Source organism: Aquarana catesbeiana, linkage group LG03 (genome assembly GCF_042186555.1).
Source record: "Aquarana catesbeiana isolate 2022-GZ linkage group LG03, ASM4218655v1, whole genome shotgun sequence".
In the NCBI taxonomy this organism is placed as follows: domain Eukaryota; kingdom Metazoa; phylum Chordata; class Amphibia; order Anura; family Ranidae; genus Aquarana; species Aquarana catesbeiana.
In genome coordinates this window covers 155,283,500-155,297,646 of record NC_133326.1, presented here as the reverse complement: position 1 = coordinate 155,297,646, position 14,147 = coordinate 155,283,500, and the positions used below count along the sequence as shown (strand labels likewise).

The 14,147-nt window shown below is 40.8% G+C and overlaps 2 protein-coding genes across 3 annotated transcripts in view; one reads left to right on the top strand and one right to left on the bottom strand.

Annotated features, from left to right (window-relative positions):
* LOC141131780 (store-operated calcium entry regulator STIMATE-like) overlaps window positions 1-14,147 on the bottom strand; it is a 154,681-nt gene that overhangs the window by 46,788 nt on the left and 93,746 nt on the right. The window lies entirely within an intron of this gene.
* Window positions 1-14,147, top strand: part of ITIH5 (inter-alpha-trypsin inhibitor heavy chain 5) — a 222,336-nt gene that overhangs the window by 202,170 nt on the left and 6,019 nt on the right. For both annotated transcript variants that reach the window (XM_073619435.1, XM_073619436.1), the window contains one exon: window positions 5,409-5,462. In XM_073619435.1, the coding sequence (XP_073475536.1) occupies window positions 5,409-5,462 (54 nt within the window). The remainder of the gene's footprint in view (window positions 1-5,408; window positions 5,463-14,147) is intronic.

Genomic DNA, 14,147 nt, shown 5'->3' with positions numbered 1-14,147 from the left:
ACACCATTCCTACAGTAAAGCATGGAGATGGTAATATCCTGCTATGGGGGTATTTCTCTGCAGCAGGGACTGGAGCATTTGTCAGGATAGAAGGACAAATGGATGGGGCAAAATACCATCAAATCCTTGAGGAAAATCTGATGCTCTCTGCCAGAAAGTTATCAATGAGAAGAAGGTTTGCCCTCCAACATGACAATGACCCAAAGCACACAGCAAAAATGACCACACAGTGGTTGAAGGAGAAAGCACATGCAGTTGAATACATTTCCTATGACCAGAAATGAAAAGCTAGCTGAGTGCCATGCAAAATGTCATGGTTATTTGTTTTCAAAGTCCCTCTCTTGCAAAGAAAGCCAACCTGCTCTGAGTGTTGCTTTAGACCCAGTGTTTAGCTCAATGTTGTTACCCAAGGTCCAGTGCTGGACTTTTATTAATAAGCTTAAAAATGCCTGCCTCCATCCTCTCAATTAGGTCCACATCCTCTCAATCCTGTCCTGAACTCAAGGCTTACAGCTGGTATCATCATAGCACGTAGGCCTCAAATGAAAGAAAGAATCCAGTTTCAAAATATTAACAAAATCTTACGATAAAGCTGTGGTATAAGCCTACAAATGGCTTGAATCTACACAGACTCATAAAAGTCATATGAGCATAGGATTCAGGGAGTTAGTCATGCTTTCGTACGTAAAGTGGTAATAAACTCTATTTATTTTTACCTATAGGTAGGCTTATAATAAAGCTTACCTGTAGGTAAAATGAATATCTCCTAAACGTGCAACGTTTAGGAGATATTCTAGTGAGCAGCAGCAGGTGAAGTCACAGGCGCACGTGCTCTGCATACCTGTGGCATTCCTTCAGAGTTGTGTGCCATGCCCGAGACTCCTGCGAATGCGTGCACGTCAGCGCGGCTCAGCCATTCAAGCCACGGCAGTCTGTGAACCCGAAAGGAAGATTGGGTGAAGACGGAAGCTTCTGCAGTGTTTACAGCACACCGCTGGGGGGCTTCGTTTCAAGGTAAGTCTCTTATAATGTTCTAGCACATTATGATATTGCCTTGCAGAAGGAGACTTTTTTTTTTTTTTAACATGAGTTTACTACTGCTTTAATGTATTCCCCATGAAATGCTGCATCAGCATTTTTATCAAGTTAGAATAAATTAAATGAAAGCAAAAAAATTGGATCACATACATCTCTGTGGGCTTGACCGACAGCTGAGTTACTTGCATCCTTAGCTCATGAATTCTTCTTGGGTTCCAAAATAGAATCTACTAGAATGTGTAACTTTAATATTAATTATATATGAGAGAGAGAGAGAGATTATAAAATAACTATATAATAGCACACAATCCAGTAATGTCAATACAGAGAATCAAACTTCCATTTAGTAATTCCGCAGGATGTAAAGACAGAGGGCAATAGAAAAAAAAGCTGCAAGATTATGATAAAGGATTAAAGTCATGTAAGAAAGGTGCTGTTTTAAAATGATGCTGCAGTTACTGTGTTCTCGGACAGTGTTGGTTTTAAAGGCAACCACGTATCTGCAGGGGGTAGATCTGAGCATGCTCACTGCTGGATTCACTGGCTAACCGTGTCAGCAAATTCATCAGCTTCTGGGCCTCTGGTCTTGAGAAAGACAGCTCTGTAAACACTTTGCAACCACAGTTATTCACAGTGGCATCATCAGGATTTCCTGTGAAACCCAGCTGCCATCTTGAAGTGGGGCACACTTCCTTGTCATGCAGCAACAAATAACGATGTCTGACTTACTGCTTACTATTAGTTGGGGACAGATCACTATTATAAAATGATCTCCTGTCACAGGAGGTGCATGGGAAGCAGGGTCAAGACCTTATTTTTGCCTCATAAAAAAGTTTAACTTTAGATAACAAAATAAATAATATAAATTATATTATATATAAAAAAAAAAAAAAAAACACAACAACAACATGCATTGCTTTCCATTACAGGCCAGGTCAAAAATACAGCGGATTTTCTAAACCCCACCTGTAACTATTCCAAAAACGCCCAGTGCTCACACAAATTTGCACAGTGAAATATTCGTGCAAAACTGCACCATCCCAATGATTCTTCTGCTCAACTTGACTTATCCTAATCTTAAGCTAGCCATAGCCAATTCAGTGGACTGAAAGAAAAAAAAAAAAAAGACCCAGATACTTCTATCCATACAAGCGAGGTGGATAGAGGAATCCTCCCCGCTGTGACACTGTATTCTGCTGCAGCTACAATAAAACATTTCCAACAAGCTAGTTCCATTAAAGGCAATCTAATGATTGACTTCTGTTGAACAGACACGGTCACACACGGATCAGCTGAATTTCAATCCATCTATGGCCAGCGTTAGTACTACACAAACCAGTTGATGTAAACTGTCTCTTTTCCCCCTGAAAGGGAAAAACAGCTTGTTTAACTTTAAAGTGAACTTGTAACTTTGGGCTTGTGTTAATTATGCAGAAACAGTTTTGTTTTTTTAATACTGATAAACACTGAAAAATGTCAACCTTTTAATCTGCAAACAAATAGTTTATTATCCACAAAACAGATCTCTAAAGTAAAAAAAAAATTCTGGTCCTCTCTAAAGGGTAGATGCTTGTGGTCTGGAAGTGGCTACAATATCTCACTTCTATCAAAATATCACAAATCAGGAAGGTCCAGTAAAATATACACATGTAACAAATGGAACTATTCAAGTGGTTAGAATAATGGCTCCAAATTACAATAAGTCAAAGAGTGACAAACAACAAGGTTTTGTCATTGTCAAAGTTTATTTGTTGTCATTGTACTGGGCATTGATCCAGGATTGAATATGCTATTTTAAATAGCAGAAGCAGGAAAAGGGAAATGAAAGTAAGGCAGACCATATATTATGCAACTTTCTTTCCTTCAACCATAAGTTTAAGGAAAGAAAATAGCTTGATTCCCCCCATCAACACAGTCAGTGAATCCCTCCCGCTGCGCTATTGTTTTCTGACATTGGGTTTCCCAGTGGCTATAGCTGCCAGCAGTGATCGAACAAAATAAACCCCCAAACAAAATTACAGGCTGGGTGTATTGAAGTTGATCAACAGACTGACTTCAGTACAACCAGCCTGCTCATAGATGGATCAAAATAGGCCCGGTTCCTGCTGAACCTGAGGAATTTTGATCCATCTATGGCCAGCTTAAGGAAAGGGTAAACTAAAAATAATAAAAAGGAGAGCTCTTAGCTTAAGGTATGGCTATTTATATATGGAAAGATATGGAAACTGTGGTCGATTGTATGTGATCTTGTGTTTCTATAGTGTGAGGATATGTATTTGATAATAATCACATATGACTTACAAGTCTTGCAGAATTCTGATTTTCATTATAAAAGGTAAACACAGGTTCTCTTTCTATTAGTTATGGAGAGCTCACATGTACAAGAGGGATGTCTAAAGGTCTCTGTAGACTGAATGGCTTAAATTGTGTGCTTGAGAGTACAATCTCACACACTTATGCTCCTTAAACCTCCTTTTATACATTATGTATGTACTGTAGGTTTATTTGCAATCATTTTTTTTTTTGACAAGCTATTTAATATTATCATATAATGGATGGTAACAAAATTTTTCACTTTTACATTAACTTGATACATGGTGAAGCTGCTCATAAATATTTAGTGATTTGCTTGAGTTATCCTGTTTAGTTTTACATTAGCATTATCATCTAACTAGCTTTAAAAATGTGTGTACAGCTTTTAAATTATAAGATTCCCACACTAAGTGGCAGCCAATAATGAAGGATGCCTTTCCTTTCGCCATAAAATATGCCCTTGATTATTTAGGAAGGAAGTTCAATTTGAAGCATTCAACACCGTTATGCATAACCGTGATAAATAGGAAATGCCCACCCTTTCAACTGCTGTTCCTGACATATTTTTAGATATTAAGGAGATTTTCTTCTATAAGTAAAGGTTGCTAAACTCGAACTTTTACAAATGTTCCATCATAAATAGTTTACTTAGGTTTTTGGTCATTTTCTAGCTTCCATAGATTACAAAAACGTTTGTTCAAGGCTTTTTTTTATAGCGGAGTTCCAGGCACCTCAAAAACATATCTACTGTAGCCAATCAATTCTTTTACAGGCTTCTGACAATTTTTAAAAATAAATCTTTCATACATCCAACGTCAGTCATACAGTATCCATGCAAGTTCCCATGCATTCCTACTTATAAGTTGCAATGTTCAATTAAAGAGATACCCTGATAGAGCCAAGTCCCTGACTAGTGATTTAACTGGCATAAGTAGAGCTACGCGGCTGCCCCCTTCTTAACAACCAGCTTTTCTGAATATACAAAATGAATGCTGAAGATATGAAATGAATTTGGAAGACGAATTGGTCAAACATATTATTGACTGGTATCTTATTCATCTGAAGTTACGAATTGAATGAAATTCGGATTTGAAGAGCTTGGTATAGATTGGAGGGGGGGGTTCACCTATGACAGATGACCCTTCTACTTTATTTACCATTGGTGGGAACATGCTGTTAGGTCAATTTCAATTTTGGTGTGGGGTTCCCTTAAAATCCATACCATACTGAAGGGCCTAGTATGAATATGGATTAATGTTAGCACTTGTTTGAGTCTTGGTTGTTAAGGATGCAGTGGCCACCCACTCCTTAAAGTGGGGTTCCAGCCAGGAAAGAAAAAAATTGTAAAAGTCAGCAGCTACAAACACTGTAGCTGCTGACTTTAAATAAGCACACTTAACTGTCGTGGGTGCCCGTGATGTTGGCCACCCGAGGCCAACCCGTCCCTCGGCTCTCGGGTCCCGGCACCGCCATCCTAACTAAGGGAAACAGGTAGTGGAGCCTTGCGGCTTCACTGCCCGTTTCCTGCAGCACATAGCACGCCGCTCCCGAGACCAGTGTCCACTGGATGCAGCGGATTTCAGATCCTGGTATACAGCCGCTTTCGGCGATCACATGATCACAATGTCATCAAAGCTATTATGAATGAATTTCATTAATAACAGCTGTGATTCCTATAGTGATGCTGTGATTAATCCACAGCTATCACATGGTACTTGGGCAAATCACAGCTCTCTGTACCAGGTTTACAAAAAGTGTAAATAAAAAAAAAATCCTTCGTCACCCCCCAGAGTAGTATAGTGTCACTATGGAATACCTATGGAACCATTTTTGCTCCTCATTAGATCCCAGTGCAGTACAGTAAACTTCTAGAAACCAGTTTACCTGCTGGAGGCATTGCTATAATCTCTGCCGCTCACAAAACCAAATTAAAAACAAAATTGAAATAAATAAAATGTACAAATAGCCTCTAAGTATCTATAAAAAATTATAGCAAAACATGGTTTATCATTTTTGCAATCCCAAATCAAAAATCTATTAATTAATTCCATTTTTAGGAGTGAAGGGAGGAAAACTCAATTTCCGGAGAGGTTTCCAGAAAACACGTCCAAGTAAGTTTCAGTAGAGCTAATTCCACTGCAGAAAATGTCAGCAAAAAAAAAAAACGGTGATGAATATTCAGTGTGCAGAAGACCGGCCAAGAGCCATTTCCCACTAGTAACAATCACTCACTGTGTAGGAAGGAGTACAGTTACTGTATGTCCATCAGACTCCAGAAATGACTTTTTGAATATATATAAGGTTAAATCTTAAACTGTTAGCACATAAACTTCTTCCAAGAAATGACAAATACAGCACGGCTCCCTAGAGGACTGCTTAGAATTACCTGCTCATCTGCATGACCATGATCTGGCGAACTTTTCAACCCACCTGGCACTCTGGGTTCAGACATCTTTGTATCACTGTGCGGCAATAAACAAACAACTCAATGCATTTAGGTTATATAAATATTTTACTTGAACCAATAAAAAGGGGAAGTTGTCACAAGAGGCAATACATCTGCTGAGTTCTAGGCAACAGCGCCAACTCAGCAAAATAATTCCTCCGAAAGGCACAAGACAATATGTTAACAATGACAATACTATATACATATATGCACACTTTCTTTAGATGTAATGTTACCCCCCTAGTGGATGTTTCAGTTACTTGCATATACTGCCATACTATAGATGATGGAACCTGGCCAGCTTATACGCTATCCTAGGAAGGGAGAGCGGGTCTAGGGAAGAGGAATATAAGGGCCTTTCTACAAGTAATGGTAATAAAGTCTACATTGCAGATCTGATGTTCTTCACCAGCTAGTTGGAGCTTGTTAACTGTAATCCTTTTGGGTGTGGTGGGAACAGTAGATTCCTTGTAGTGAAGAAAGCTGAAAGGTGTCTGAGCACAGTGTTCAAATAATGCAGTAAAGTGTTCTTGGAGTAAAGATGTCTGTGCAAAGTGTCCCAATGTAACGGTGGCAAAGAATGGTCGAGCAATTTGCCCTCTCACCAACGACCAGACCATACCGATGTCCTCCGAACAGTAACTCGTTAGCGACACTCGTGCAGCGGATCCATGTCTCGATCTCACAATGTGAAGTTTGCCACACACACACTGACAGGCAGGCGACCGGAGTGGTGCTGGAAAGGATGTCCGTCAGCGAACACCAGAGCTAGGCCCCTCAGGCCACGGTTTGGAAGTAAGACTCTGTGTGGTAGGCCATGACCTCTCTCTCCCTGTTGCACAGAGAGGTCAGTCTTGCGTCTGGATCAGGAGGAAGAGAGTCTCCACACGGGCTTCTGCTGCTTTTTTAGCTACTCCCAGCAGTCTTCAGATGGCAGCAAGCATCCCTGGGATATGAAGTCCTGGCACACAATTTTGTGCAAAGCAATTATCTGACGGGGAAACTATTCGTCACACAATCCTTTTAAGTGGCACACAGATATGATGTCACGGGATACATTGATCACTAAAGGGACAGGCTAATGCCTCAAAATGCTAGAAGGTACGGTGCTTTATGTTTGTAATCCATATTGCTACACAAATTTAGTTTACTTGTAACCCACCTGTGTATTCTGCTGGGTTATGTTAAAATATGCACCCAATGTCTAGTGAGATTGCCTGGTATTGCAGCATGACCATAAAACGTAATAGTTTTCTACAGGACGTATACTTTTTTTTTAATGGTCAGGCTGCAAACACTGCAAACAACAATGGAGCTAAGGGATCATCTGTGTAATTATTTCTCTGCAAGTAAAGGATTTCCATCATTCATTCCATCTGTGCAAGGAGTTCCCAGTCCAGCTGCCACTTTCCTCTCAGAAATGTGCAATGTTTTAATTTTATGCAGTACACGAAAAGGCTAACTTTTCTCCTTGCAAACAGAATAATTGTAATATTAGCAGCAGATTTTTTTTTTTTTGTGCGCCAAAGACGAACGCTAAAACCAAAAGCAAAGATTTATTGATCTCATGATTGACTTCTGTGCAACCAGCCTGTCATTTTTTTTTCCTCCTCGATCAGTGCCACCAGCTATAGCCAGCAACACTGATCATTTTATTCTTAAGGCGAGAAACTCTCCCTGCTGTCAGAATACATTAGCTCCGTAGGGGGTATTCACCTATCAACACCAAGCAGGTTGATGGCGGAATCAAATCATTTTTTTTTCATTCGATTCGTCGGTTGACAAAAAAACATGCATCTATGGCCTGCCTAACTGCTCGAAGAAGGGAGCCTCTGTACAAGTTTAGCTACAGAGTAGGGAGTGCAGGTTTCAGACCACAATCAAGAACAAGGATGACATTAAATATCTCTCTAGAAATTGCCTGGCTGGAATACCTAAAGATGAGAGGATGGAAAGGGCTCGGGTACATTTACAGAAAGGTTACCTGCTTCCAAATCTGCAGTGTTTCTCTAGGGATTCCATAATTGGGGAGGCAGTACAAAAATCATCATTTACCGTTCCTGCCATTGAATACACTAAAGAGCAAGGCTGAGAAGGAATTTTCTGTTGTCAGCACTCATTGTCTGCAATTACAAGGCAGACACAGTCAGGTGGAATGTAAACAAAGTAATGCTTACACTGGCCTGGGCAGGGAAAGAAAAGGCAGAGGATTAAAGCGGTATCAAAACCAAACACTAGTTTATTATATTACAGCTTACCAATCCTTAGATGTGGTGGCTGCATTCATTTTTTTTGTTTAGCGTTTTCTTTCCCCTAGCGATCTGGCCAGGAAGTTTTATTTGTCAACTTCCTTCACTGGACCAAGCTGTCCAACAAAAGTGTCAGAGGGTTGAGACAAACCATGCAACACTGCTGCTTTACATAGATAGTCTGGTTTATAAAAGATACAAGTCCATCTAGTTCAGCCAATAAAATGGGACAAAAAAAATGATTATACAATCCTATATACACAATCCTTTACTCACAGTCAGGGCCGTCTTTAATGCGGGGCAAAAGGGGCGGGCCCAGAGCAGCTGTCCCTTGAGCCCACCAGAGTTTAGCCGCCTCTGGCGCTGGTCACATGCTGGCTGCTTGCTACTGTCACTTGTTAATACAAAAGCGCTGCTTCTGTATTTACAAGCAGCAGCTCTCCTCTCCCGGCGGTCGCTCTGATCCCTCTCGGGTACACACCGATCTATGAGAGTAGAAGAGGAAGGGGAATCTGCTTCTGATTCTCACATGCTGTGAGTAGCTTTTGAGACAGAGGAAAATGCTGTACTGGAATCTGGGGGGTTGTTAGAGCCCCGTACTTGGGGGAGTGGAACTCTTTACCTAGCGCACCCCTACACTCTGCACATAGCACACCCTTCAACTCTGTATGTAGCACACCTTTCAACTATGCACTCTTTAACTAACGCACCCCTCAACTCTGTACATAGCTCAACCCTCAATGCTAGTACAGTTTGGCCACACCCGCAATTTGATGCAGAGGTTATGATGTCCAGTAACCTCTAGCAACCAATCAGTGAGCAATAATGATTTGCAGTACCCTCTAGAAACCAATTACTGAGCAGTAATGATGTTCTGTAACCTCTAGTAACCAGTCAGTGAGCGGTAATGATGTGTAGTAACCTCTATCAACCAATCAGCAAGTGGAAATGATGTGCTGTAACCTCTAGCAACTAATCAGTGAGCGGTAATGATGTGCTGTAACTTCTGGCAGCCAATCACAATCACTGCCTGATCTGCTGCAGTAAACTTATTTTGAGTCTAGCTGGGGGGGGGGGGGGGGAGCAAACAACTGACATAGATGCTTAGAATGGTCACTGTTACTTTATATAGAACACCCTTATTCCAAAATAGTGTCACTGTAGTGGCTCAAAAAGTGTTAGCTGGAGTTCAGCATTAAATTTTAAAGTCCACCTAAATCTGCTAGTGCATCTAATACTACTCTCCCCCCAGATTCACAATGTCCAAAAGGTGTCTCTTCTAATCCTCCATCCAGAATGGAGAGACCCCAAATCAGTAATGTGCAGTCATCAAGGATTGGTAAACTGCAATATATTACATTTTGTTTTTTTTTTATAAATAGCATTTTAAGCTGGCCATTCACCAGTAGAATCATCTAGGATTCCATTTGAGTAGCAACTAAATTGTAAGGGTATTCAAATTAAATTAGTTGACTCGACAACAGGATTGAACGAACATTCAAATAAAATTCTTCTGGTGTATGGCCAATTTAAGGGATTATATGTTCTATATTGCCAGCCTTGCATACATGTTAAAAGTGAGAGCAGATTAAAAACTAAAAAGTACTTCTTTACCAGAGTCTACTTATCACAATTCTTTTTGTTTGTCCTTGCTCAGCCTCAAATCCTAAAACAGAAATGTAACTTGGCGATGTCAGAACGTGGGAAAAATCTGTTATGGAAATATTGCAGACTTCCATGACAACAATGCTAACAGCGTCCCACACGTCCTCTGGGGAGAATCTGGCTTTGTCTACACATCTGCTAGAACACACTGGATGTCCATTCATCACTCACGAAAATATAACAGTGTAATGCTTTTACTGAGTGCTGAATATCAGGCCAGTTGACATCAAAATCCATATGGTATGGTCCCTGCTCTATGGTACACTCAGATTATATGATGGATGATAATGGGAAATGGCATTTGTAGATTAACATGGATAAACTGGCTTCAGATTCTAGCACTGCAAAGATATTCTGTACACACACACACACACACACACACACACACAGTGTATAGAACTTATACATTTTATACATCTGCCTGCCAAAGCAACACAAAGTCATAATCATTTATAGCTATTTAATAAGATTGATATTAATGAAAATCACAAAAAATATCTAAAAGGTTCTCAAAATGTTAAAAATCATCAAGAAATGGAACACTGATCACCAATACATGTCGGGTGGGCATTGCATTTGCCAACATACTTTTCAAGTTAATAGAATTGCCTTTTGCCATCTACATCAACTCTGTGGCCCCGTTAAATTGCGTAGCGGAAATAAACGTTCCTGCTACAGGATTTTTCAAAGTGTGATTCTGCATGTTGCATAGGGCTAGCCCATTCACTTAAATGTTCTGCCCTTTGCGTGTACGGAAGTCGATAAAAGCAGCCTGTCTGATTTTTTTTTAACTCAATCACTGCTAGCAAATATAGCTGGGCAGCAGGGATCATTGTATTCTGCCAGTAGGGAATGCTCCCCACTCTCCCCAACGGCAGAACACAAAAGCAATTTCCCCATCAACACTGACTGCGTTGATTGGGGAATCAAGCAATTTTCTTTCCTTTCCTCTAAATGGTTTGTCTCAGCTCTGTGAATGCTACAATGCTACATCTCCAGAACAGCTTGTTCTTTTGAAAACAAGAGACTTACTGGCCAGATCACCAGGTGATAATAAAGGAAAGAAAGTCTAAAAAAAAAAAAAAGCAAAAAATGAATGCAGCCATCACATCGAAGAATTGGTAAGATAAAGTATAATAAATGTTTGCTTTGGGGTTTAATACGGCTTTAAAATCCACCTCTACCAAAAAACGAATACTTCATATCTATATGCCAAAAAAGAAGAAGTCACTGTTTTTCATCTGGTATTCTCAAATTATTATTTGGTCTGAGTTATTGTAAAATCCATCATTTAACTTTGTGATGATTGAGAAAATTGTGTGGGGTAAAATATACGGATATAATGGGTAATTAACCCAAAAAACGAATATCAATTTTGGGTGGAATGGACATTTATCACAAAAAACATGTACATGCATTGCATTCTAAAAATCAGGAAGCACATAGAAAAATGTAATACATATCTGCACATATAAGGCCTTGGTTCACATGGATGTACTATAGTATACGCTCGTGCCAGGGCCGCGTGTACACGCATGGGGATGCAGAGGCGTTTCTGTGCATCTCTGTGCAGGTAACTCCATTCATGTCAATCAGGACGCAGCAGCTGTATGGACAGTTTGACATCTGTGCAGATGCACGGCCCCGATCACAGACAGTGTGCATTCAGGGTCTGCAAAAAAAAGAAAAAAAAAAAGAAAAAGTGTTTCCATGCAGCTGCTGTGTCCCAATTGACATGAATGGGACTGCCTGCACAGGGATGCACGGAACCCCTATCCATCCCTATGATGGTAAACACACCCTCGCATGGGAGTACACTGTAGTATGACTGTGTGAAAGAGGACTATGGGGAACTACATATTTTTTTCAAAGTTGAACTTCTGGATTAGCAAATGTTCTCTAAATACATGAAGCATATGTAGTCCAACTTAAATCATTCACTGCCTGCCAGGAAAGGAGGAGGAGATGTGTTGGAGAAGTGTAGATAGAGTGGGAGCAATCTTCCCCCAGCATAGAAAATGTACAGTATATACACAGATGCCATTCCCAGGCTTTTCTGCTAGCAGGGTCAGATGCACAGAGAATGTTATATGTGTGTGTATCCAGTGTGTATGTTATTATCAATTTACGCAGCACTTTACATATATATTATACATTCACATCAATCCCTACCCTCAAGAAGCTTACAATCTAAGGTCCCTAATTCACATTCATACATATACATACTAGGGCCAATTTAGATAAAATCCAATTAACCTACCAGCATGTCTTTGGAGTGTAGGAGGAAACCGGAGTACCCGGAGGAAACCCACGCAGGCACAGGGAGAACATGCAAACTCCAGGCAAGTAGTGTCGTGGTTGGGATTCAATGTATTTGTATGTGGGTGTATGAGTGTGTATTCAGTGTAATGTACAGTATGTGTATGCAGTGTATAAATATGTACATTACCAACCCCAAGACCACTGCACTATGTATGTTACCCACCTGGATCCCTGCACTATGCATGTTACTCACCCTGGACACCTGTACTATGTACACTACCCACCCCTGTACCACTGCAGTAAGTATGTTAAAATACTCCTGACCTCTGCACTCAGTATGTACTCTCAAATTTTAAGACACTCCCACTGTTGACACAATTTTGCCACACCCATCTGTCACCATGTACTGTGTGGCACTATTAGCTCTGCCCACCACTCCACCCCAATTCTCAGGAATTATGATTTTTTTATAAGTTTATAGGTATGGTTATCACTACACCTTTTTCAAGGTAATAGCTGGATTTGCAAAGGCATCTGGTGTATGTGGATTTATATGCTTTGTGGCTATTGGTGAATATATTTAAATAAAAGTGTTCAGCTTTAGACCTCATTTACACTTGCTTCAAAATGTGGCATTTGACCCAACGTTTTAAAACATTCTGAATGCCAATCAAAGCAGCCATCACTAAAGAAAATGGTTACCTTAAAGGCCTGTACACACTGTTGAGTTTGTGCTACTTTGCTTCTGAATTTATACCCTATGTCTTTCTTGGTGCTTCAATGCATCTCCAAAGCCTCTATAGAAGTCCATCACAGCAATTCCTAACAGTACCTGTGGCTGTTGAAGGGCACTTATTCAGAGTTAGCTTTGCTTTGTTTTGGCGGTATCAGATATCCTAAGATGCACTAGGAAACCAACATGCAAACCAGAAAGGCTTCATCAGCAGTCACTTCCAGTTCATGTGTATTTATACTGAGAGTGTCTGCTACAGATGTCACAACTGTTGTGCAGCACTGAGCAGCAGGAAGGTGAGTGAGGACTGGACCATAACGTAACAACGTGGGAACGCTACAGCAGAAGGTGAGTGGTGATCAGAGAGAGAGGTCTGAGCGGCAGGGGATCAGCAGAGCAGATGTCACATGTTGTGTACAGCACAGAAGCAATTTAGCAGAAAAGGAAAGGAGAGAGAGGAGGATCAGAAAATTAGAGTATTAGCAGAGCTAGGGGTTACTGAGTGGGGGATCAGCAGAGCTGGGAGTGACTGAGCAGGTGATCAGCTGAAAGGGGGTATTAATGAGCTGGGGATCTGCAGAACAGGGGTACAAATGAGCTGGGGATCTGCTAATCGCGGGTACTAATGACCTGAGGATTCGCTGATTGCAGGTACTAATTAACTGGGGATCTACAGAACACTGGTAGTAAGGAGCTGACAATCTGCTGAACGTGGGTACCAATGAGCTGGGGATCTGCAGAACGGGAGTACTAGCGAGCTAGGGATTTGCTGAATGCGGGTACCAACAAGCTGGGGAGCTGGTGAAAATGGGTACTAATGAGCTGGATATCTGCTGGGCAGGGTACTAAGGATCTGAGGATCTGCTGAGAAGGGTACTAATGAGTTGGGGATCTGGAGAGAGGGGTACTAATGAGTTGGGGATCTGCTGAGAGGAGTACTAATAAGTTGGGGATCTGCTGAGAGGAGTACTAATGAGTTGGGGATCTGCTGAGAGGAGTACTAATGAGTTGGGGATCTGCTGAGAGGAGTACTAATGAGTTGGGGATCTGCTGAGAGGAGTACTAATGAGTTGGGGATCTGCTGAGAGGAGTACTAATGAGTTGGGGATCTGCTGAGAGGGGTACTAATGAGTTGGGGATCTGCTGAGAGGAGTACTAATGAGTTGGGGATCTGCTGAGCTGGAGTATTACTGAGCTGGGGATATTAATGAGCCCGGATTCTATTGAACCCCTTTAAAATAAATAGAAAATCAACACACACGGGGCATTTGCCAAGCTTCCTTAACACTTCAAAAACGCATCACAAAAGCATCAAAAACACATCAGGACTGCATGTTAAAACAGTAATAAGCGTTACAAATCATTGCCAAGTGTAAACTAGCCCTTAAAAATGTTGAAATGTTTTTTTGGGCTATACACACTATTGAGAAAGAGATACATT